At 42.5% G+C, this 26,197-nt stretch overlaps 1 protein-coding gene across 2 annotated transcripts in view; it reads right to left on the reverse strand.

The window, feature by feature from the left end:
- The window catches only part of SGCA (sarcoglycan alpha), a 146,761-nt gene that overhangs the window by 107,805 nt on the left and 12,759 nt on the right, over nucleotides 1-26,197 (reverse strand). For both annotated transcript variants that reach the window (XM_086923960.1, XM_086923961.1), the window contains exon 3: nucleotides 6,189-6,343. In XM_086923960.1, the coding sequence (XP_086780086.1) occupies nucleotides 6,189-6,343 (155 nt within the window). The remainder of the gene's footprint in view (nucleotides 1-6,188; nucleotides 6,344-26,197) is intronic.

Here is a 26,197-nt window from a genome sequence, read left to right on the forward strand (position 1 = left end):
TCTTTTATGGCCACTCAAACTGCAATTAAGAGTTGGTATGGTCCCATCTCCCACCATCCCTTCGACTCACTGTCACACCTTAACACTTCCAAGGCTGTGCCAAAGTCCATCTCCTTTTACATGTCTTCAGTACCCCAGTACGTCATATCCTGGCACACCCACTGAGAACAATTAATTAGCTCCTTAGCTGGAGTCCATTTGATTTTAAAAGAATCTATTTTTTTATTTTTTCCATTACTTTGGCTTCTTTTTTCTATTTGTCTTTTGTTGTCACTTGTTTTGCTTTCTAGGTTTCCCCCTCCTGCTCTCCTACAAGTCACAGGTATTTGTCCATATAATCCATCAAGATTGGTCTCTCTTATCTCTCTCTTTCTCATGGCAATGCTATCATCTCCTCATCTTGTGCCAAACTGGGGCTCAAAGTCAACAGCAGATAATCCCCCAATGACTAGTCTCTGACCACATCAATATTTGTTCAAAATGCAAAGAAGCGCTTCTGATTCTTCAAAACGAATTGCTATCACCCTTTCAAAGAAATCAACCATTTTGAGAAGAAGGCGGCCCAGGTCAACAACCAAATCTTTGCTTTGCATCTTCCTCATCCTACAGAGTCTTTCCCCATGAGAACTTCTTCAGAGCTCTTTACTCCCTTAGATGAGCCTGCAGTGAACATGCACTTGTCAACTTGAAATCTGCTGGGCCAAAGGACCCTTGCCTTGCATTGCTTTTTAGATCCCATGATGCCTTCTCATTCTAGCTCCTAATTCTATTTTCAGCTTCTCGTCGGTACTGACCTTGGCACTCTGCTTCTGGAAGGCCTAATTACTTGACATCTGATACCCAATTCATTTTCTCCTCATGTATCCCCTTCATGTCACAACTAAAACCCTTCATGTCTGTATCTCTGCCAATGAATTCCTTAAGTCCTGGATGCTTTCCATACCTCAATCCCAACTGTGTCATTGAATAATTCATTGTGTCTGTCCTGGGTAACCTCAGGATAGTATCCTGATGTGGGCAGTGGAATTAGGCAGATTATTTTATATCTAACATCAGCATTTGACTTCATTGATCCTATTATTCTCTGTGACCAGGAAGCTACTGGATTCAGGTCCTTTGTAGCAGGAATTTCTCCACTTCCATACTGATCAGAACCCATGAAACGGTGTGTGATGTTTCCTCACTGGCATCCAGAATTTTCAATGTTTAGTTTAGTCACTTGTCCACCTCATTGCGTCGGATCACTGACATAATATAGAATGACAAAATATAGACTTACCAAAATATAGTCACCAAAATATAGAATGCCAAAATATCGAATTCCTATCTACAAACAGGTAAGTACAAAAATATCGAATCCAAAATATAGTCTGTAAAAAATATAGTCAGTCAAAATATTGAATTTTTTTAAATGTCTTAAAAGTAATTTAAAATTAATTAAATAATACATATGATTAACTAAAACATACTTAAAAATACTCAAATAACCTTAAAATTAAGATATAATTAATTTAAGTTATTAATAAAAAATGTACAATATTTTACCGTAGGATAGCAGGAGGATAACATTTAATATTACCACTCCAGTGAGTGCAACAGTAGGGAAAGCGTTGGATAGCGTAAGGGTAAAAAATACTATTCCCACTCCAGTGAGTGCAACAGTAGGGAAAGCGTTGGATAGCGTAGGGGTAAAAAATACTATTCCCACTCCAGAGAGTGCAACAGTAGGGAAAGCGTTGGATAGCGTAGGGGTAAAAATTACTAATCCCACTCAAGAGAGTGCAACAGTAGGGAAAGTGTTGGATAGCGTAAGGGTAAAAATGACTATTCCCACTCCAGAGAGTGCAACAGTAGGGAAAGAGTTGGATAGCGGGAGTGTAAAAAATACTATTCCCACTCCAGTGAGTACAACAGTAGGGAAAGCGTTGGATAGCGTAGGGGTAAAAAATACTATTCCCACTCCAGAAAGGGCAACAGTAGGGAATGCATTGGATAGCGTAGGGGTAAAAATTAATATTCCCACTCCAGAGAGTTCAACAGTAGGGAAAGCGTTAGATAGCGTAGGGGTAAAAAATACTATTCCCACTCCAGTGAGTGCAACAATAGGGAAAGCGTTGGATAGCATTAGGGTAAAAATTACTATTCCCACTCCAGAGAGTGCAACAGTAGGGAAAGCGTTGGATAGCGGGAGGGTAAAAATTACTATTCCAACTCCAGAGCGTGAAACAGTAGGGAAAGCGTTGGATAGCGTAGGGGTAAAAATTACTATTCCCACTCCAGAGAGTGCAACAGTAGGGAAAGCATTGGATAGCGTAGGGGTAAAAATTACTATTCCCACTCCAGAGAGTGCAACAGTAGGGAAAGCGTTGGATAGCGTAGGGGTAAAAAATACTATTCCCAATCCAGAGAGTGCAGCAGTAGGGAAAGCGTTGGATAGCGGGAGTGTGAAAATTACTATTCCCACTCCAGATAGTGCAACAGTAGGGAAAGCTTTGGATAGCGTAGGGGTAAAAATTACTATTCCCATTCCAGAGACTGCAACAGTAGGGAAAGCGTTGGATAGCGTAGGGGTAAAAATTACTATTTCCACTCCAGAGAGTGCAACAGTAGGGAAAGCGTTGGATAGCGGGAGGGTGAAAATTACTATTCCCACTCCAGTGAGTTTAACAGTAGGGAAAGTAATGATTTAATATATTATTAAAAATAAATTAAATATAAATCCCAATAAAACATTAATTGCAATTAATAACCAATTTAATATTATGTAATACTTAATTAGAAATACAACTACATATTAGTTATTAAAAATTAATAACCTATTCATAATTATTTAACAACTAATTCCTTTTCAATAACAAAAACTAATTAATAATACAAATTATTACCAATTAAAAATGAACAGTAAATTAATTATCAATAAACAAAAAGTATTTTTAACATGTAATTAATTACAATTACATTACTTCCCACCCTATTCTCCTATAAACCCGCATCCCACTACAGAAAATACATTAATACAATTATCATAATTATCAAATATTTAATTACTACAAAATATTTACCAATTAATAAAAATGAATTGCCAATTAATAGAAATTAATTACCAATTAAAAATTAATTAACAATACATTTAAAATCAATACCAATGAATGAAAAAAATTATTTACTTAATTACAATTAAATTACTTCCCACCCTATTCCCCTATAAACCCACAACCCGCTACAGAAAATAAATTTAGAAAATTAACATAATTAACAATTAATCAATTAATACAAATTAATTGGCAATTAATAAAAATAATTACCAATTAAAAAATACCAATAAATTCAAAATTAATACCAATAAATAAATACAAATATTTAATTAATTACAATTAAATTACTTCCCACCCTATTCCCCTATAAACCCACAACCCGCTACAGAAGTAAAAAGCAAAATTGAATTAAAAATTAATAATAATTGCTAAAAATTAATATTTAATTTAATATAATTAAATTACTTCCCACCCTATTCCCCTATAAACCCACAACCCGCTACAGAATTAAATTACGCAAAAATTAAATAACATAAAATTCATTACTTAAAATACAAAAAACATACATTACAAAAATTAATATACACTTTTCACACATATACTAACATACAAAACACTTTAAAAAAAATTATATTATTAGAAAATCGATATATTTAATGCCTATATTGTATACTTCGATATTTTTACTTCTATATTTCGAAAATCGATATTACTTACCTTAAATTCGATATTTTTAACCACTATATTGTGTCCATTCGATATTTTGTCCATTCTATATTTTTACTTCGATATTATGTCCATTCTATATTTTGGAATCGATATTATGACTGTTTACCCATTGCGTCCTATGGCTTGCCCTTTTACAGGAATGCCAATAACATGCAGGGCCTCCTCCATCTAAATGGATATGGGGGGCCACAGTGCATGGTTCTCAGCTCTGCACAGAAGACATATGGGTTCGAAAATGTACAGGCTACAAATAGTTAAACCTAAACACAATGAGAATCTATACTTCCTACCTTTTGGACAATGGTCTTAGGATCCAGAGATGGTGTTAAGGAATCTGGGTGTCAAGCTGGATTCTAATAATCAAATGGCTCAGAGCTATCAGCAGCGTCATATGGCAAATTTATCCGGCCACCTCTCTTGAAGCAGGTCCTCTTGTTTTAAGCCTTCAGGGCACCTCAGATGTAACAGTTCTCAAAGGATCCGGGCTGGGCTATTGCAGTGCACTATACCCGGGACTCTAAAAGTAACAATTACAAATGCTTCAAGTGGGCCGTAATGCAGCAGCAGGTCAGGCCCTTTTCCAGGGCCCTTTGTTAATGCCTTTCCTCTGCTTAACATGCTTCTTGGGTTCCTCTCAAAGCTAGAATCTTGCTCAAAATGGGACACATTTTACATGATATTCATTTTGGTTTCGAGTATCTCATCAATGGCAAGCTGCAATGTTACCTTTCTAGACGGACGCAGAGTCGGCCATCTTTGAGCTGGTTATTCCGCTTCTTGAAAGCAGAGACTGGACCAGCCGACTCGGTATTTGCCTCCACCTTTTAGAACAACTTGCCTCTCTCCATGAGACCAACTCCTAGCCACCTAGGTTTTAACAAAGTTCTCAGGCCTTGTGTTCCTTGTATTATGGCAGGGATTAATTTACTTAATGCTTAATTTACTCTACGCTTTAGACTACTTCCAACGCTGTTCTGAGCTCATGCCAGGAAACTTAAATGGGTGTAGGTACTCACTACTGAAGAAACTACAAAATGTTTGACTTTAACAGAAAACAGGTAATTTTACTACATAAACTCAATAAGTGCGTGAAGCGTATACTCCACAGTTTTACTCGTCCCTATCCATAGCAATTGACTACAGAATTGCATAGAGTAAGAAGAGCAAGAAAGAAGAGGTCTACCCAAGTGTGCAAAAAAGCGGACAATACCCATGTCTGTAAAGCACGCATGAGACTATAATCACGTGTGTCTCTTTCACGTTGGCCCATCAACACTTGCCTGCAGTATTGGCCACCACTTGGACCATCGAAAGCTCCTGTCAAAACTATCATTGCTTTGTTCCATATCCACTCCTTGTAGTTAAGGTTTGAAGATCTCCTACTAGAAGTTATCATAGAACTTTACTGCATTACTACAAGTCAGTGCATTCTTGGCTAGCACTGTCTCCAGACGGTAGTAGCCCTCACAAACCCACCAGGGCCCTGAGCTATGAGCTAGGCCTGGGAGAAATATTGGTTATGTCTGCGTAACAATAAATAATAGAAATGGGATGGGCTGCTGGGAAAACAGGGGGAAATAAATGGTCAAGAAGAGATTTGAAGCGAGCAGAATGGTGAATGAGGGAGTAGGGAACATCAAGTTTAGGGGAAGAAGGTTGCTTGGGTGAATAAAGTAGGTATAAAGTAATTTGGTGAGAAGGTGATTGAGGGAATTTGAGTAAGTGAGATATAGAGCAAGTGAGTAAGCAAGAGTGTGGGAAGGGCGAAGACATTTATAGCAAGCGCTGTAGAACGGAGGAGAGAGAGACTCTGAAGGAGGAAAATGCAAAGAGTGACGAAATGCAGGTGATGGATCCATGGAAGTGCAGATAGAAAATGAACATAGAGCAGGAAGATGGGGGCACTCAGGGACTGATTCACAGAACTAACTTAAGACAAAATCCCAAACTTACTACTTTTGGTATTCACAGAAGTTAGGATTTTGTTTTAAGACAGACTTAAGACAGACTTAAGACAGAATCCTAACTTAAGTCTGTCTTAAGTCTGTCTTAAGACAAAATCCTAACTTCTGTGAATACCAAAAGTAGTAAGTTTAGGATTTTGTCTTAAGTTAGTTCTGTGAATCGGGCCCTCGGGGTCTATTGTAATAAGCCACAAGTGCATTGTGTATTGAAATCTTATCAAACTTTACATATGAAACCATCTATTCCACTCGTTAGTGAACTTCCAGCCCACCAAGCTGGGAAAGAGGTTTTTAGTGAGTTTCTGTAATGGGCAGCAGTCACTTGGCTTGAGGTTATTTCTTTTGGGCACAATTATGTCCTCAAGTAGGTTGTCTTTCTTGCTTGAGTTGCTCTCTTTTCACTAATATTCTTTCTATGTGATTGTCACTAACTTAGAGTTCCTCTCCTACCATGATTTACCTCAATTACTTGCATTCCAATATCAGTGGTCAGAGGGGAACCATACAGGTAGCCGTTCTTGTAAGGACTCCTCTGGGTGTAGCGCAGCCATCTGGGTAGATCAGGGAAATCTTGTAGCTTTGCGTGGAATGTGACTGGGTCGTCCCTGGCATCCCCTGAAATAATAGAAAGAATTTCAGTCCCCACGAATTACGCCATGCAAAACGGCTTCTTCTGCATTGTGTCCAACATGCAAACCAAATCTTTGTGCATGGAAGCTTCATGTACAAGGTAGGTTTGTATAGGAGGTCAAGTATGTATGCATGGTGAAACACAGGAGTTCTAAAGCTGTGGACCGGGGACCCTTGGGGGTCTGTGACAGCTACTCAGGGGGTCCGCGACTGTTTAGGAAATAAAATATTATTAACAGATCGATAAAGTGCATTTGAATAAAGAAGCAACACGTAAAATTGAAAATTTAAAAGAACTTCCATAAATGTGAAGAAATTTGATATTGGAGATTAAACAGTACGTATTTTTCTCAGATTGGTTTGTGGGAGCAGTGCAAAAACATCAAACAGAATATAGTATGGATAAGGGGTGGCCACAGTTGAAATGAGAAAAGTCTAACCTTTCCATGAAAATTAAGTTTGAATTTTTTTATATTTGTTTGTGAATTAAATGAAATATTTTATCATTTGTGTATGTGTGTATTTTATGAATGCTTGTTTCTGTTTTTTTTGTGTATTGTTTTAAGGTTCAAATAATCGAAATTGCTTAAGCTGAGGTCTTGGCATCTATTATTGACTCCGTGGGGTTCCCAGGATTCCTGTAATAATTCAGTGGGGGTCCACAGAAGTCAAAAGCTTAAGAACCACTTGTGTAACATATTGCAAGGTGCTTCCTTTCATAGTTTGTAACTATTTTAAGGACACTAGCCATACAAGTTCATGTGCTCTATGAGTACCCTTTCAAAGATCATCTGAATGCAACATTGCTTTCCAAATGAATCTGTGCAAGGTAGGTATTGTAGTAAAGAAAGACGCATGGAGGTACATCTTTATTAAGTTGCTCAGAATAACGCCTCCTCAAGACAGTGTACAAGAGCCTTACAGAGGGACCAGTTCCAACATTCTAAATTGCCTCCCACTCAAGAGTCTAAGGGTGAGACCAAGAGGAAGAGTGTGAGGGGGGGAGCCAGAGGGAGAAACCAAGAAAGAGATTATAACACATCTCCCTCTCAAAGGGAAGAAGAAGAAGAGAAAGAAGATGAAGAAGAAAAAGAGGAAAGAGTGAGAAATAAAGAGGAGAGTGAAAGATGACCAGAGTGGTATATAGAAAATACAATTCCCAAAACTAGAAAACATAATGCAGCAGTGACACAGGAAATAACGACATTACAAAATCTTTTTGCCATGTAGGTGGGCGAACAGGTCTGCTCATTCTATCTTCTTATTCTGTGCAGCCCTGAGGTACTTCGTGTTCCTCCACCTCTACCTCAGAGGGAATCAAATTTGAGGGACACCTGGTTATTCTATCCATGCTCCCCATTTTACCATTTTCTAGCACCACCCCATTGTTTTTGACTTGCTTTATTTTTTCTGGATCATAGAATTTGCCACCTTGGTTGCTCGCCCCCTGGGGCTTCTTTACAAGGACCCACTGTCCAATTTTCCAGTCCTTGCTTTTCATGCCCCACTTCCTGTCGTATCTGTCTTTGTACATCTTTTGTTGTCTAACCTTTCGGCTTCCTACCTCCTCTGAGTTAATAGTGATATCCTTGTTCTTGAACAGCCAACTGGGAGAAAGTTTAGATCCCGCTTTTCTCCCTCTCAACATCTCGAACGTTGACAGTCCTGTAATGGAATTAGGAGTTGTGTGGTAAGACCATAACATGTCCCTCACCGTACTCTCTATAGGTTTCCATGAAACCAGAGCTAACTGAATGGACCCTTTCAACATTCTGTTTGCTCTTTCTACTTTCCCATTGGCTTGGGGCAATATAGAGGTGTGCGAACATGAGAGATAGACAGATCCTTAAGAAATTCTTTCATTTCGTCAGACACGAATTGCACCCCATCGTCCGTAATGAGGGTTTCAGGAATACCTTCCCTGGAGAATACCTCAGTTAAGAAACACTTGAGGGACTTTGTGCTGACCGTGCTGATAAACTTATGGGAGATCCAATGTGTGAAATAGTCAATGAGAACTATTAAGTAACTTCCCTGTGGACACATGGCCTGTATAGGTTCTGCTATGTCAAGGCCCAATTTGTTTCAAGGAATAGTGGCACCTCATCAGGAATAAGGGGGGAACGTCTAAGGCTTTTCGTTTTGTCACTCAGGCTACAAGCCTGACAGTCCCTGACCTTCTCTTCCATGAGCTAAATTTAATATTTGCTCTCTTAAGCCTTCAGGTGGAACAATCTTTCCTGATTTTAATATGATATCTTTCTACAAGGATAGTTCCTCCCTTACATTCCAGAAGCACTGTAGTTCCTCTGATAGGTCCCTACATCTGTTGGGCCACCCCTTGATTATAAAGTCCCTGACTGCCTTGAGCTCTTGATCTTGCTCTGTACTGGACTCCCACTGATCTTGTAAAACTGTGGGTACACTGATCTCCAAAATGGCATCCTCAAATGAGACAAGCTCTAGACAAGTAATCTTCAGCACTGTTCTTAGCACCAGGCACATATGTCATTCTGTAATTGAAAGTTTGGAGTCCCAAAACCCACATAGCTATGCGAGGAGTTGTGTTCTCCATTTCCTTTTTTGTAAAAAGTGAAAGTAGGGGTTCGTGATCAGTTCGCAACTCAAATGGTAAGCCCCACAAGTAAAGTTTAAAGTGGGTGATGGCCCAGTAAGGGCCTCCTTCTCTACTTTGGAGTAATTTACCTCAGCCCCAGTAAGGGTCCTGGAGGCAAATGCAACAATTTTTTCTTGGTTGTTTATGATCTGGGAGAGTGTAGCTCCTATGCCCTTATTGCTGGCATTGGTGGTAAGGATGGTCTCCCTCTCCACATTGAAATTTCTAATGTGGGGTGCACACGCAATAGATATTTTTATTTCCTCAAATGCTGCATTATGTTCACCATCCCAACTGAATTTTATGTCCTTCTTTAGCAAGTTCCTGAGGGGTTGGGTAAGAACTGTGAAGTTTTTTTTTTACATATTTGGCCATGTACTCTGCCAAACCTAGTAATGACTTTATTTCTTCTTTGGATGTGGGTCTGGGGGTTTTGACTAATGATTCTACTAAGTCTGTTTTGGGTTTTATTCCTTCCTCTGAAACGGTGCGCCCCAAATAGTCCACTGAAGTGACACCCAGCTTGCACTTGCTTCTCTTGGTGGTGAACCCTGCTTCCTTTAGCTTGCATGGAACCTTTCTAAGATTGAGATTGTGTTCACTTTCACTGGACCCATAAATAAGTATGTTGTCTTGAAAGCACAACATCTTAACACATTCTCTAAGTATGTGCTGCATAATTCTCTAGAATGCTGCAGCTGCAGATGCAAGTCCGAAAGGAATTCTCAGAAATGTATAATTGCCAATCTGCGTGGTGAAAGAAGTCAACATTTGTGAGTCTGGATGTAAGGTGACTTGATGATATGCCGAAGATAAGTCTAGAACACTGAAGTACTTGGCGTCGAGAACAGTGCTCAGCATCTCATGTATCCTGGGTAGAGGGTGCCTGTCCACCTAGATGTTGGCATTGAGGTCCCTCTAGTCCACACATAACCGAATGTTCTTCCCATTGTCCTTGGTGGTAAGAACAATGGGTGCCAACCACTCTGAGCTTTCAATTTTTTCTATTACACCTTGCCTTACCAGCTTTTGCAACTCTTCCTTTAACGGTTCCCTCATGAGGAGTTGTATCGACCTGGTCTTGTGCACTACAGGGATGGTACCTTCTTTGAGTATGATCTTGTGCATGTATTTTTTTAATCTGCCCAACTAATCCGAAAACACCTCTGACATCCCAGCATGCCTCTGTAGGTTCTACTAGCAACACTTGATCTATTTTGTTTGGATCGAGTGTGATGCCCAGTTCTTTTTGGTGTTTCTAACCTAACAAGCTGGAGCCTTTCTTAGTGATGTACACTTTTCCTACTGTGTGTCTTCCCTTGAAGGTTATACGCATTCTTACCATGCCTACTAATGGGATGGGTTCCTTGTTGTACCCTCCAGGTTGGATGTCAGCAGTTTTTGCAACTAGATTATGAGTACTAAACTTCTGCTCATACAATTTCTTCTCTATTAATGTGTATGGAGAGCATGAATCAGTGAACACAGAAATACTGACACCATCAAGAGTTATGTTGCATGGTGGATATTGTACAGATTCCTCTACTTCATTTTGTTTAATCAGAAAAATTTAATCTTTGCTCTCATCACATTTATGCTCAGACTCATTTATACAGTGTACTTTTTCACTTCTCGCATTACACACTTTGACAAAATGGCCCCTTTTGTTACATTTTCTGCAAACCACATTTCTCGCAGGGCATTTCAAATTGTTCGCTAAATTGTGTGATTTTCCAACTTATTTCGGGGAACATCTTTATTTTTCTCACTAATCTTACAAACTGCATCCTCGCTTACTAGAGGTTAAACTTCTTCTCACTCCTTGATAACCCCTGACACCTTTTTCATTTCCCTGATGCATAATGCAGTGTGTTCTATTCCCTTGGCAATACTGATAGCTTCATTCAAATCAAGGTTTCTAGTGAGGAGCTCCTCCTGTATTTTCTGATCATTAGTGCACCTGACAATTTGGTCCCTAATAAGGAAATCCGTAACTGTGCCAAATTCGCAAGGAGCTGACATTCTTCTTAAAACAGAAACATATGCAGAAACTCTCTCATCCTTCCTTTGTTCCCTTTTGTGCCTCTCCAAAACTACATTAATTTTCTCTTTAAAGTGTGCCTATAGTTTTCTTAAAGGGTAATCATACACATCTACACCAGCTTCTTCCCCCTCCAACTCTTCATCCACATCTCTTCCAGTAATGTCTTCATATACCTTCCTCCCTTGAATACCCAAGTTGTGAAGCAGAATATGATGCTTCCTAATCAATGGAAAATTCACACCCCCTATAGCTATCTGATATGATTTAAAAATCCCAAGTCACCTACGCCATGGTATGTCTGGCTCCCCTAAGTCATTCAGTAAAGGTGGTGGTTGACTCATGCTTGCTGCAGCCATAGTGAGGGAGCGAAAGCCTAATGAGGATATAACCAAAGGTTCCCAAAGTTACTGCAAACAGACCAAGGGCAATGAAAAACAATACAACAAGCATTGTATCTGAAAGAAAAAAACAGATTACTTTGAAAATTGCACTCTGGCTCTGTCTGTTTTCATTTGCATCAGCTTCATTTTCATCTGCGCCTTTTCCCTCAGCGGATTAACAGCCACTTATTAGCCTCAGCGCATCAAGCAGGCATATTGAGGATTCCCTTCTGGATTTAGTTCTTCTCTTCACAGCTTGGGTATCACTTTTCCTCCAGTGCACATTCACATAACTTCACTTGCTCGAATCCTCTGGATCCCCGTTACAGGAAACTATCTTTGGGGGAGTGACTGACTTCCCATTACAGTGTTATAGAAAGAGGAATTCATATATCTGTTCATATTGTGGTTAATGTTACAGGTTTTCTGTGATTGCCTTCTAATGGCAGTGTCACAGAGAAAGGACTTTGTGTTTAGTTCATTTTGGCTTACAACCTTAATCTTTCTCTCCAAGCGTTGTATCTATATTTGTATTTGTATTTGTATACTTATAGAGCGCAGCCTGTCACCCAAAGGGCATCCTGGCGCTTTGAACTTCGGCGGAACATCACTCACTGCTCAGACAATTTTCGGGAACAGATGCGTTTTCAGCGCTTTCCTAAATGGTAGGTAATCCTTGTGGCTTCTCAGAGAGAGAGGCAAGGAGTTCCAAAGTCTGGCCGCCGCAACACTGAATGAGCGGCCACCCATCCTGACTCTCTGGAACCTCGGGACCACCAACAAGTTGGCCGAAGATGAGCGAAGGGGCCGAGAGGCAGAGTACCACGCAAACATGTCACGAAGTGGTACTGGGCCCTGTTGGTGTACTGCCTTAAACACCAAACACGCAGCCTTATACACCACTCGCAGATGCACCGGGAGCCAATGCAGGTCTCTTAAAGCAAGAGTGGAAGAGCTAGACCTGGCACGCGACAGAGCCAACTTGGCAGCCATGTTCTGCACCCGTTGTAGCTTCCCCACCAGATTTTTTGGGGCCTCCAGAAGCAGCGCATTGCAGTAATCTAAGCGGCTTAGAATAGTGCTGCGAACTACCTCTGGCCTGGCCTGGGCGGGGAGAAGGGGCAGAACTTTGCGCAACATGCGTAGCAGCATCATGCACGTAGAAATGGTTTTGTTTACGTGCAAGTCAAGCTGTAGGTTAGGGCCAAAAATAACCCCCAAGTTGCGGGCTGATTCCGCCGCCGCTACTGGTTCCGGAAAGGCAGTGGGCCAGAAGTTCTCTGGAAGAGCCCGCGGAATTCGATCTCCTGTATTGCTTGCTTTCCCCCCCCTCACCTTGGATGGTTTTGACAAACTTGCACTGCAAGTCAAATCTGGGTCTCCATCCGATCCAGTAAGGCCTGCTCTCTTTCGAGACCAAGCTTTTATGGGACGTACAGCCGTATGTTTCCTTGTCAACCTTTCCTTGGAAACGGGGACTGTTCCATCTAAGTGGAAACAAGCTGTGGTGTCCCCGATTATTAAAAAGCCCACCCTGGACCCTTCCAAGCCTGAAAGCTACCGCCCCATTTCGTTGTTACCCTGGCCAGCCAAGATCACGGAGGCCCACGTCAACCTGGCCCTGTCTGAACATCTGACTCGGACCAAGGCCCTCGACCCCACACAAAACGGATTCCGTGCTGGGCACAGTACGGAAACTGCGTTACTTGTGATGGTGGAACATCTCCGGGCAAAGTTGGATGCTGGTCAAACGGCGGCGCTTATTTTGTTAGATCTTAGCGCCGCCTTTGATACGGTAGATCACAGCATCCTCCTACGCCGGCTCGAGGAGACTGGCATTGGCGGTCAGGTGCTGCAATGGTTCCGCTCCTTTTTAGATGACCGCTCCTTCTGTGTTGCCATCCCTCCCTTCAAGTCCAACTACCAGCCACTGGCCATGGGGGTTCCGCAAGGGTCCTCGCTGAGTCCCACGTTATTCAATCTTTACGTGAGACCGCTGGCTGATGTCGCTAGGCAGTGGGGCCTTACCTTGGTCTCATATGCCGACGACACTCAGCTGGCGGTTACTCTCAGCGGGGATGCGGAGATTGAGGCCCCTAGGTTTCAGTCCGGACTGAAGGCGGTGGCTAGCTGGCTGACAGGCAATTGCCTCCAGCTAAACGCCACTAAAACAGAGGTGATGGTCGTCGGGAAGGGAGTGGAGCTGTGGGGTGACCACTGGTGGCCCTCAGAGTTGGGACCTACTCCGATCCCGGTATCGGAAGTGAAAAATCTGGGGGTATGGCTGGATGCGGGCCTCTCTTTTGTAGGCCATACTAAAAGAACCGCGGCCTGTTGTTTCGGTCTCCTGAGAGGCTTGAGACCTGTTCTCAAGTTCTTTGACGCCCCGACCAGGCAGTTGGTGATCCAGGCTACTATCATCTCCCGCCTGGATTACGCCAGCTCTCTCCTGGCTGGGGCCAACCAGGCCGAATTAACCCGCTTACAACGGGTTCAGAATGCTGCGGCAAGGGCGATTGTGGGTTTGCCCAGATTCTGCTCAGTGACAGGTGTCCTTCGCTCCCTACACTGGCTTCCGGTTAGGAAACGCATCCTCTTCAAGGTTTTGTGCCTTGCTTTTAAAATCTTGAGAGGTACAGGCCCGGAAACCCTGTCGAGCTGTCTGTCTTTTTATGTCCCTGCCCGTAGCCTTCGCTCTCAGGGTCTGGCCCTTGCGGTGGTTCCCAGATTCAGGCTTAGCCGTATGGGAGGCCGCTCGTTTAAGGTAATGGCTGCGTCAGCATGGAACTCCTTGCCTGTTGAAATCCGCTTGCTGGAGGACCTTCTGACCTTTCGGAGGGCTATAAAAACCTTCCTGTTCTAGCTGTCCCTTAGTTTTGTTCTTAGCCTGTTGTTGTGTTACGTGCTACCTTGTCTCTGCGCCAGGACGCTCCTTGGCTGGAGTATCTGTGCGCACAATAAATAATCGTAACATAACATAACATAACATATTATGTTACAGTGACAGAGTGCAATTTTCAATCTACTCTGTTTTTTTCTTCCAGGCTTTACAATATACATACAGAAGAGATCCCACTGCTATAAATTTAGGACCAAGGTAGGTTCTGGAAAATAAAATTCTAATCAATACGATCTAATGCCTTCTCCGCATCTGGAGAAATAGCTGCTAAAGAATGTTTATAAGATTTCGATTTATTAAGGATTTTAATAAAGTGCCTAGTGTTAGCAGAAGTGTGCTTTCTTTGATGAATCTCGATTGTTCTTTCCCTATAAGAGTATCTAGTATATTTTCAAGTCTAAGAACTACAATCTTTGTAAATATTTTATAACCTGAATTGACAATTGAAATGGGCCTATCATTTTTACACTATGTAGGATCGCGTCCATCTTTAGGAATAAGACAAATTAATGCATCTTGGAATGTACGCCGATGATTTGGGATGTATAAAGTAAGAAAACAATAGATTTGATGTAGATATTTATCACTTAGAAAAATTAAGGTAAAATACTATAGGAAAACCATCAGGGCCCAATGTACCCAATTTAAATAGTTGATTCATTTCTGAAATTATACAATTTGATTGTTTGACCTCCATCATTTTATATCTGGCTAGTGGATGTCTGAGGTTATTGAAAGTAAAGTGCTACTAATTCCTGTCAGCTTTTCTCATGCATGCTAATTTGATGAACATGCTTCACGTCTCAACCTCAGATATGACACAGAAACATTTTGTGATGGGCTGCTTAAGTGGTGCTGTTTTGGTAATGCCTTCTCAGAGTGTGGAGTAGATGTAATGATGATACGAAAGCCTGTTTCTGAGGTGGAAAAGCATTCTGAGAGTGGCTAATGCCTTCTGCTGAGCTCCACCCTTTCCATATTTCTCAGCATGTTGAGTCCCAAGGATGGTGAAAATGTGTGGCTGTGGAGTGTGAACCCATTGAAATCAGTGGTGATAAAATTATAATTAGGATTAGGATTATAATTAGGATAAATGGTCAGTGGTAGGCATTGTGCATGTTCGAGGGGGATAATGAACACATAAAATAATGATAATGATCATAATTATGCACTTATATAGCACACGACTACCCGGAGGCATCTCGGCGCTTCTACGAATTCCGCCCAGGAACCCTTCCTGGCCTTTCCCTTTGAGGAGCCCACTCCTGGGCACCCCCAAGGTGAGGTCATGCATCCTCAGCGTTGTTGGGGCCGTTGTAGAGATAAAGCAAGCTATTGCCCAGAGGTGCAGAGTGGGGCTCATGATCAGAATAGGCACCGAGGCGAGAATTATCAGGTCCGAGGAAATTGAGCCCAAGACCCGCCGAGGCGGGAATTGAACCCTGGTCCCAGCCAGACTACTGCATCAGGGCCTGCCGCTCTAACCATTGAGCCACACTTCTCTACAATAGAGTGCTGACGCCCTACAAATATGAGAGAGATGTTGTAGGTATTGTGTGCTAGCTGCAGGAGGTCAAGTGCCCACAGAAGGAACACTGAAGCCAAGCAAGACATGAGCAGAAGCGTTGTGCAACAGCATTCGCCAACAATACTAGGTTAATGTTCAGCCAGCAAGCCGCATCAAAGTCTTTGTGGCCAGCGCACAGTTGGCTTACACCTTCTTTACTGCTGATCTCCTTTACTGCCGATCTTAGCATCACATCTTATTAGTATCACTAAGCATAAATATAAGCTGGCAATGCAAGATCCAGTGTGTGCTGCAGTTCCTCCCTTCCAGTCTCCTTCTTAACAAACACTAGTCACCAAAGACACTTCAGCATAGCTCCTGCTCTCGTTTTGCATGGCCACAAGAGTCATCGTCCCAGGACCGCTCAAGGTAGCCTTATCTAATGCAGGCCGCAAACAACGGATGGACCTATTTGTGCACACGATTAGCTGAGGTGGACTTTGGCTAAAGTTGGATGGTGTCTGCAAGACTGTGTGAGAGGGAAAAGTAACAATTTGTAGGTATGTGAGTGTGGCACAGAAGGATAATGCAGAGAAGCTGTGTCTCTCACACACATACAAAACACTCACACGCACTATGAAATGTGTGTGATATGACACTAAGGGCCTGATTACGACTTTGGCAGTACGGCGCTGGGTCCGCCCCACCACAGCACCGCCAAAGCTTTGGCTGGGTCACCAGTCAGATTAGGAGTTTCCTCTTGTCTGGGGGGCTTTTTTCGGCATTCTCACGGCAGTGGCTCAAAAAATGGGCACTGCAATGGGAATGCCAAAAACAGTTCCTGCACAGAATGGACTGAAATGTCCATACTGTGCATGAACTGGGGTGCATGCACACACGGGGGCACAATTTGTCCCTCCCCCACATGTAGCTCAGGGCACAGAGGCATCAATTTAGAGATGGAGGTACTACAATTGTTCATCTGGAGAACGCTTTGCAATCCCACATTCTAGAAAAGTTGATTGACCTCAGCGCTCTTTTTTACCTCTCAGTGCAGCAGGGATCGTTCTCTTTGGTCTGCTTCTTAGTTAATACTAGCACCAGATCTATAAACGCACTGTTACTTGCTTTGCCTTGGGCCTGGTATAGAGTCCCAATAGAAACACTTCAGGGGAGCGGGGTGTATTCCTGGCTGTCATTGCCTGTATTGCTCTGCCCACTATGTGCCAGTACCCCAACAATTCTGGGCAATTACAGTTCATGTGGTAAAATGCTGCATCGTGTGACAGCATTTAGGGCATTTGGTTTGTGTCAGGGTAAATTTAATTAATTGTCTTGGGTGTTGAATAAGCCCTGTGTACTAGAATAACTGGATCAGTTGGAATCTTGCATCCCTAGAAGTTCTGTGATGCTTTGTAATACTCTTTTCCACTCTTCCTCTGTAATATCTCTCTGTATGTCTGTTGCCCACATGGCCCTCAGGTCATCTGTTGAGCTTTTTCTGCGGTGGACTAGTGCTTGGTATGTTAACGTTATTGCTTCAATATTGCCTCTCGTGGTGCATACTAGTGGCAGTCCCATATTCCCAGGTGGTTCCATAGTTTCCATCTTTCAATGTTTTTAATTGTCCCCCTGAGTGCCCTGTGTAATAGAAAGTGTCCCCCTCAGATACGATATTGACCTTGTAGGTCCTCAAAGGGTTTCAGAGTTCCACCATCATATAGGTTGCCCTCAATCTCTACACTTTGTTCTATGAATGAATGAATTTGAATTTGTTATGTTATGTTATGTTATGTTACGAGTTTGTTGAAGCGCGACAGCTGCCCCAGCAACGGGGCGTCCCGGCGCTGAAAGACCATAGCATAACCAACTGAGAGGGGGGGGAAGCCGAAGGCTTAAGGCAGTGGGAACAGGTGGGTTTAATTGCCTTGCGGAAAGCGGACAGATTGTCAAGGCAACGAATGTTCGGGGGAAGGGAGTTCCAGAGTTTTGCTCCCAAGACTCTGAAGGAGCGACCCCCGACACGGCAGAGTTTCGTGCAGGGAACCACTACCAGATGTTGACCTAGGGAGCGCAGATTGCGCTGGGGGTGTAGGGTAGTAAAAGCGGACGGAGGAGTACAGGGCCATCTGTTTTGAGGATTTTGAAGGCAGTGGTGTAGGCCTTAAATTGGATTCTAGCTTCCACTGGGAGCCAGTGGAGTCTTTGTAAGGTGGCTCTAGCAGAGCATCTTCTTGGAAGGCCGACTATAGCCCTGGCCGCAGAATTCTGAATTCGCTGAAGCCTTGTTGTCTCTGCTTTGTTAGCGCCTAACAGTAGGACGCTAGCATAGTCCAACCGGGAGAGAATGATAGATTGGACTATGAGCTTACGTGTTTTGGGGTCGAAGAAGCCAAGAATAGGGTTGAGGCTTCTCAGCAGGCCCACACACGTAGCTGCCACTCTTTTGGTGTGGGTTTGGTAGCTCAACGAGGAGTCCAACCAAACTCCCAGGTTTTTTACCAAAGTTTTAGGGGGAGGGATGGGGCCCAGCAAGGAAGGCCACCAATGGTCGCTCCAACAGCTGGGGTTCTTACCAAGGAGCAGCACCTCGGTTTTCCCTGCGTTCAATTGTAAGCAGTTGCCCGTCATCCAATGGGCAACTGCGGCCAGTCCATCCCTGAATCTCTTGGCAGAGGTTGAGGGGGCCTCAGTGAGGGTAATCACCAGCTGTGTGTCGTCGGCGTACGACACCAGCATAAGGTCCCATTGTCTGGCCACTGCCGCGAGGGGCTGCACATACAGGTTAAAAAGGGATGGACTGAGTGCCGAGCCCTGCGGGACTCCTTGGCCGATAGAGTGAGACCGGGAGGTGAACGGGGGTGCTGAGACTCGGAAGGATCTGCCCGTCAGAAACGAGCGGAACCATTCGAGGGCCAGGTCACTAATCCCTATATCTTCCAGGCTTTTCAGCAGGATGTTATGGGAAACCGTGTCAAAGGCTGCGCTGAGATCGAGCAATATCAGCGCAGCACTTTGACCGGCATCTAATACCTTCCGAAGATTTTCGGTGGTGGATAGAAGGGCGGACTCCGTACTATGCCCTGGCCTGAACCCGTTCTGGGAAGGGTCCAGGATGTTATTTTGGGCCATATGGTCTGATAGTACGGCGTTAGCATGGGCTTCTGCTAGTTTGGACACCCAGAGGAGCACTGAGATTGGCCTATAGTTCTCCGGCTTTGTGGGGTCGAGGGTCAGCTTTTTGATAATGGGGGTGACCCATGCTTGTTTCCAGCAAGTTGGAACAATTGCCGAGGAAAAGGAGAGGTTGAGAAGTGTGGCCAGGGATGGAAGAAAGAAGTCCAGTGCCTCTAGAAATTGAGCCGGTCTCATGGGATCTGAAGGGGCGCCGGATTTAACCTTTCTACAAAGTTTGACTAGATCCCCATGGGAGATTTCAGGTAGACATGAAAGTCTGGTGCCTTTAAAGGGAGAGTTGGAGGAGCTAATGTAGTAGAAGGGTTCTGTGAGAAGGTGTTATAGATTTTCCTTACCTTTTTTTAGAGCGCAACTAAACCCGAAGGCATCAAGGCGCTGGAAGATGGTATGGCTGTATGAACAAGAGGTGTGTAGATCATAGGTAGGCTTCTCGGAAAAGCAGGGTCTTGAGTGCTTTGCGGAAGAGGGGGTGAGAGGCAAGCCCCTTGAGGTCATCAGGGAGCGTGTTCCATAGTTTGGGTGCGAAGGAACGGAAGGCCCTTCCACCCCATCTGGCCTTGAGGACACGGGGAACTGTCAGAAGATTTTTGTCGGCGGAGCGAAGAGCCCTGCCGGGGACATAAAGAGACACGAGGGGACAAATGTCTTCTGGCCCAGTCCCATTTAGGGCGTGGTGCGTAAGGCAGAGGGCCTTAAAGTTGATCCTGGCCTGGATGGGGAGCCAGTGCAGGTTCTTCCTGATGGCAGTGCCTGGCGCACGCTTCGGGCATCTGCAACAAAGCGGGCCGCTGCGTTTTGCACAATCTGAAGGCGTTGGACCAAGCCGTTGTTAATGCCTAGATATAGTGCATTGCAGTAGTCCAGCCGGGAGGGTATAAGAGCCACCGCGACCTGTTTTCGTGCTTCTGGGGAGAGATAGTGGGAGATTTTTCTAAGAATTCTTAGCGCACCACAGCAGGTGGTGCGCTAAGAATTTTTCAATCTCAATAGTTCCCCCCATTTACCCTAACGTTGCTGACTAAGCATGCTCACATGGGGGAAGTCCGCGGCGTAGGGCCTTTGATATGTATTCTCCAGTTTCTTCCAACAGTTTTTGTATGCATTCTTTATTTTCTTTCAACAATGGCTGTATACCTGTATTGGTCAATCCTACCCATTGGCTTCCCCCTGAGGCTTAAGCAGTACCTCTAGTGTCTCTGTGAGGCTCGTTTGTCAGCCTTTATTTTCCCTGTTGAGTAGACTTCTATACACCCACTTTGTGACACACTGCCACTGCACTGCAATGTAACTCGAAATTTGGGGCTGCCAGACCCCCTCCTGTGTCTTTGGCGGTGGGTGCTCTAAAAGCACACAGATCCCTGTCAGGCAAGTTGAGATCTGTAAATATGGTGGGCAGCCATCCACCAGGGTCATCCACCAACCAAACCCTAAATAACCCGTTGCTGTTAAGCACTATGCGATTATTAGCCTATTATATTGACATGCATGCAGGTTATTTCATGCACTCCAAACAGATTTGTTGGCTTTTCACCTTCTAGCTGTTCTGAGGGTTATGGCTTTAACTCTCCCAATGGAAGTGTAAGAAGGAGAGAATACACACACACACACACACTCAGCACACACACACACACACACACCACACAGACACACACCCCTCCGTCACCCCCCACATACCAACCTTCTGCACACAGAGTCTCACACATCAACCACCGCCCTCCACTAACTCAAAAGTAGCTAAACACAATGTAGGAACTGGTCGCCATAGTGCCATGTTGTCCTCACAGAGATGATGTTTGTCTGGCTTTGTTAGGGTTTACCAACACTGTGAGGTGTGCTAAACGTGCCCACACACACTCACAAGTTCACCTGTGCAGCTGATGCATTTATCAACCAAGCTATCTTGCTGCAATTGGGACCAGTGACCTGCAGATTACACACAGACCACTGTGGCAGGCGCTTAACTTCCTTAGGTATCTCAGTGAGAGTGGATTCTGTAACGTGCGGCTGACACCATTTCTATGGCATATACTCAACACAATAATGTACTTATTGACAGCTTTTCTAGGGTTGATTTTATACAGCACACTGACACTTCAGTGCTTTGAAAGATCTGAGGTTTTCCGAATGTTGTTGTCCTTTCAGAGTAATATCCTACCTCCTTGTGATATCTCTTTACTCTCCCCTAGAACTTCCATCTTCTAGAAAACTCTCTTCAATTATACATTCATAATTAGGATCCATCCTCTGTTCTTGCCCTTTCATCCAGTCCTATTGGTCCTACATAGGTCAGGTTTTACAGCATACTCTACCTTTGGATTTACCGTTAACATCAGCCATCATTCTTCTGCATGATTTACGAGCTCTACCACATCTTTTCAAACCACAATGTCGTCTTTTATATATCGCTCTAACCACAGCTAAAATGTGCCTACTACGGCAATGGAAATCCCTGACTCCACCCTCTCCGGAATCTTGGCTGGTGGCTATGATCCAAACTGCCTCTTATGAAAGAATTATTTACAATTTGCATGATCAGACATAATCATTTAATAAATATGGGCTTCCTTTTTGCAATTGAATAATCCTTCTGTGATAGACAATTCAGGTCGCTCCATAGTGGACTCCACTGTATCATAACTTGTTCTCTCTTCTTATTTTACTCTCCCTTCTCCTTTTCTTCTCTTCTTCCCTTTTCTCACCTTTACTATCAAAGACTTGCATACCAACTCTGAGAACATGGATTAAATCTGCATACATCTCATTTCCTCCACTTTCTTCCCTTTTTTTCTTTGGTTAATTTCCCTATATAATTTTTTATACTATACGTTCTATTCTTTTATATTTTATTACATTACCACTTTTCCTTTATTATTATTCCTTTCTTTCTACTCACATTTTCTGTTTTTCTCCCTCTTACTCGATTGCAATTTTATGCTTCACCTTGTAAAACGTTCTTGATCTTTTTTGCTTTAAATTTACTCTCTATTTCACCCTAAGTTACTAGAGTTTTTCTATCAAATAGCTTATTGTTTTATTCACAACCGAATTGCTTTATCCTACTCACATTTTATTATAGTATTATTTGTATTTTAATAAGATATGGTCTTCATTCTTCTGAATTCATATATTTAATTCTTTATGCCTTAATTCCAATGCAATTTATGTTACCATATTGAACATTTCTGTATTTTATTGATTTTATTGTATTATATTTAATAAATGCTAATAAAAAATTTCAACACATAATTAGATCCACGCATCGATCCCAATGCTCAATGTACCATCTTTTTTAGTTCATTAAGCTATAGTGTAGGTTGGGAAATGTTCTTCTCACAACCTCTGAATCTCACCGACTAAGCTGTACCCCTGCCTGTTGCATGCACAAGTCATTTACCTTTGTGAAACCTGCCATCTTGATGGGGATTAACAATGTGCTTTATCTCTCAGTGACCCCTGGACAGGCCATATCTGGAGGGATCACACATTCATGGATGTGCAAAGTTATTGTGGGCACACTATGTGCAGAGCCTTGCATGGTGAGAGTCCCATGTGCGTCGCTGATTCTGCTGTAGAAAGAGTTGTGTCCACGGCAGCATGTGTATCATCCTGCTTTGCACAATTAATACATGAGTGCACACTTTCTACATGCTAGTATGTGTACGTAATATATTGGTTTACTTTTGTAATGTACCGGTGTGTATGTGTAATATATTGGTTTGAAACCATTACATGCTGATTTGCCTCCATAAAGTCTTGGCTTCCTTTCATTAATTGCTGGCTTGGATGACTACCATTGTAAATTGCATGCATAATGTACTGAGAAACATCCACAATTCTGTGGTTCTCATGCATAACAAAATGGTTTGTAAACAAAATACACGTGTTTGTTGAAGCAAAATACTATTTTCTAAGCATCTCTAATAATATGTGTAAGCACATTATGCAGGTAGGGGTAGTTGTGTTTGCACTTTGCATGTCATTTGTTGCCCTTGCGAATTGGGCTGGTTAAGTAACAATAAACGCATTGGAGTTTACAATTCAAAGTCTGTACATGATAAATTGGTTTGCTTGCACTGCAATATGTTTTGACTCTGTATGGATTGGAGAAAATGTCAGGAGGCGGAAATTTCTGAAATCTGGAGGCTTAATTTTATCATGCTCTGAGGAAGTTACTTCCTGTGAAACAATGTTGGCCTCGAGAAGTACATTCCTTGGATCGTTTACTTGTATTATTTGTTGACAACTCAAAGATTATGTTTTTAAAAATAATGTTTTACGTTTTAAACTATGTTGGTGTACTTATTGTGTGTTTTAGAACATTGGGAAATAGCTTTTAAACCTATTTGATGCTCTATATTCTATCTTTTAGTGGTATTGAAACCAGATCGATAGAAAAAGCTGAAATAGCACCTTCAGATAGCTCACATCAAATGTTTACATAAAAACACATTTCATTGCTTACTCCTATTCTAACTCGGTTTAGCCAGTTCTTCTACTTTTACAGTCTCAAAAGTTGTTTAGATATTCTTTTTTTAGTTTTTATTCAGAACTATATATAGCACACACCAGACTAGGGAAACAGTAAAACAATAAAGCAGCTGTTGTTCAAGTTACAATCAATGATTCATTAAGCTTCTATCTTAGAGTCTTCAGGGTAATTGGCTATGACAAGAGGGTAGGAGATCTGCATGTGTAGCAAAAGACTTCTTTAGTCAGAGCTACATGTGTCAGCCTGTGTCCATTTTTTCAAACTTTGCTCCCAACCCTCTAGGTCCTCTTAGTTTAGGATCGGTTTAACCCTTTGTTATTGCCACCTCCTCGGACAACAGCCATTCATTTACCCTTCCCAGGGTTGGCTACCTGGGTGTAAAGCCACACATCGCTGTCCTGCTGGCAAAGCATTGTCTGGCATTTAAGATGGTCACACATGACTAGCCTCTAAGATGGAGGGTCAACGGTTTCAGGGACTACAGCAACTTGGCTTATTACTTCTGTGGCTCCTGTGTCTTCTTCTTGGACTCAGTGTAAATCACGGTCCATCTAATAGCTGACCCCAGTATTTATAATAGTGCTGAAGAATAGGACAATAGGATCATGTGGTGACTGATATATGATATAGAATAAAATATGTGCAACCCTCCATAAAATGATATTGCAATCATCTTGAACAGTAGGTCACGAAAATGATTTTCCATCCAGCTGTTCTTTGGTTGGTTTGTTTTGATTGCTGATGGTACTAGCTAAAAAAAGTAACTCTTTTCTGACGGTTTCTGACGTCACAATGTCTTTAACAGGGTTGCAGCTTTACTTCAAAAACAGGGTATTTGTAACTTGCAGCTGTTTTGTATGAAAAGGACTTATGTGACGATATTAGTATGAGTATGTGTGTATGTCTGGCACACGAAGTACTGGTTTGTGTGTAGGGAAGGCTGAAAGTTGTCAGCCACTTCAATAAGTTGGCTAATGTGTTTATAAAGGGTAGTTGACGTGTTACGGGCATACAAGCCACAGATTACTAATACTCTATTAGGAAAAATATATCTTCAACACTTGACCATCTGATAAGACAACAACTCAGTAACAAGGAATTCATCATCTCTGTGCTGGACATTTACATTTTTAATTATGTTATAAAGAAATAGAAATTTGCACTGAAACAATACTACAAGGGGGTGCTTCATTTCCAAACGTATGCAATGAGTATATTGTAAGACTTTCTGAATTTTCGTGAATGAAAAAACTCAATGTGTGTTCGTGTATCTCTCGATCATCAAACAACTCCTCGATACCTTGCAATATCCTGTTGAGGTTTCGAAGTAAAATTCAGTCTATTAGTAGGATAGTGTATAACAATGTCCTTTCTGATTTCATGAGTTCCCTAACATAGTTCCTTTCCGGCTATCCCACAAGTGCCATAGTACAGAAATAATTAGAAGGAAACCTGTGCACTCATCAGTGTTCTCCAATTTATAAATATTTTATCGAAATTATTCCACTGATTAGTGTGACTGTGGGTATCACACTCCGCTCATGGGTGATGCAAGGCACCAGAGATATCTATTCTGATTTTGATTACATGATTCATTCCATTGGTGTATAGTGTGTAACTGTGCGTTTACACTGAAGATAGATGAGCGGACATTCAGATACAAAGTCACATCCCTTACTGTGCTATATAGAGCTCTGTCAGTCGATAAAGACCCAAGTGTGCCTACATGTCTATGAAATCGTATCAGGTGTATATCGAGCCTACCGATCGCAAGATGTCTCACTGGAGGACTTTCAACCCCAAGGACCCATCACAAGTTATGCAGGGGTACCACGTCGGTGTTCCTGCATTCGGATGTCTGAATACAGAACGTGGTCGTTCTCCCAGAAAGTGTGCCTGCTTTCAGCAGGACACAGCTCCATGTAATAGCTCACGAGACTTGGTATTCCAACGAAATTCCCACCCACTCCCATCCTGATGTGTCTTGTAACTCCCCTTTACTTCTCATTGTTTTAATTTATTTTGTGTTTCATTCTTTTTTATAACTTCAAATGATTGCTTCCTCTATACTCTCCATTTTTCTTTTGTTTGTCTTCTTTTAACGTCCTTCTCTTTTTCCTATCAAGGGGTAAACCACTGTACCCTCATTTTTTAAGCCTCGGTACAGACAGCTTTTAGCTCTCTGTTGTCAAACACCTATTGAGTACTATACCAGTCTGTTGTATATTATTCCTACCTTTCTTTCCATGTTTTCCCCTCCTGTAGCCTTATCTCATGTGTTCCAGAATGTAGGTGGCTCTGGACTCTTCCTGGCGTTCTAGGTTGAGACAGCTTGTGCCTGGCCAGCTCCTTTTGAAGATGTCCTGCTGTTTCTCTCTGAAATCAATCCTGCTGTTATGCACTGGAAGCTTCCGAGTATTTACTACACAGTCCTTAAAGTGGGATTTGGGTCAGTCCATTGCTTATGGTTGGCTTTCTTGCCAATATCATTTGCTTGCTTCATATTTAATGTCCTAGCTCCCATTCTTGTGTTTGTCCCTCCACTGGAGCATCGTTCTTTTCCTATACTTTCAAAGAGATTACTTGAATCTTTCGACTGTTTACATTCATGGAACTACATTTTTTCATTTGCTTTCAGCACTCCATGGGGGTGAATTTATTTTCTTGCTCTCGTTGTCTCACCCATGTTTGCTGCTTCTTTCAAC

The sequence above is a fragment of the Lissotriton vulgaris genome, chromosome 5 (genome assembly GCF_964263255.1).
Source record: "Lissotriton vulgaris chromosome 5, aLisVul1.2, whole genome shotgun sequence".
In the NCBI taxonomy this organism is placed as follows: Eukaryota; Metazoa; Chordata; class Amphibia; order Caudata; family Salamandridae; genus Lissotriton; species Lissotriton vulgaris.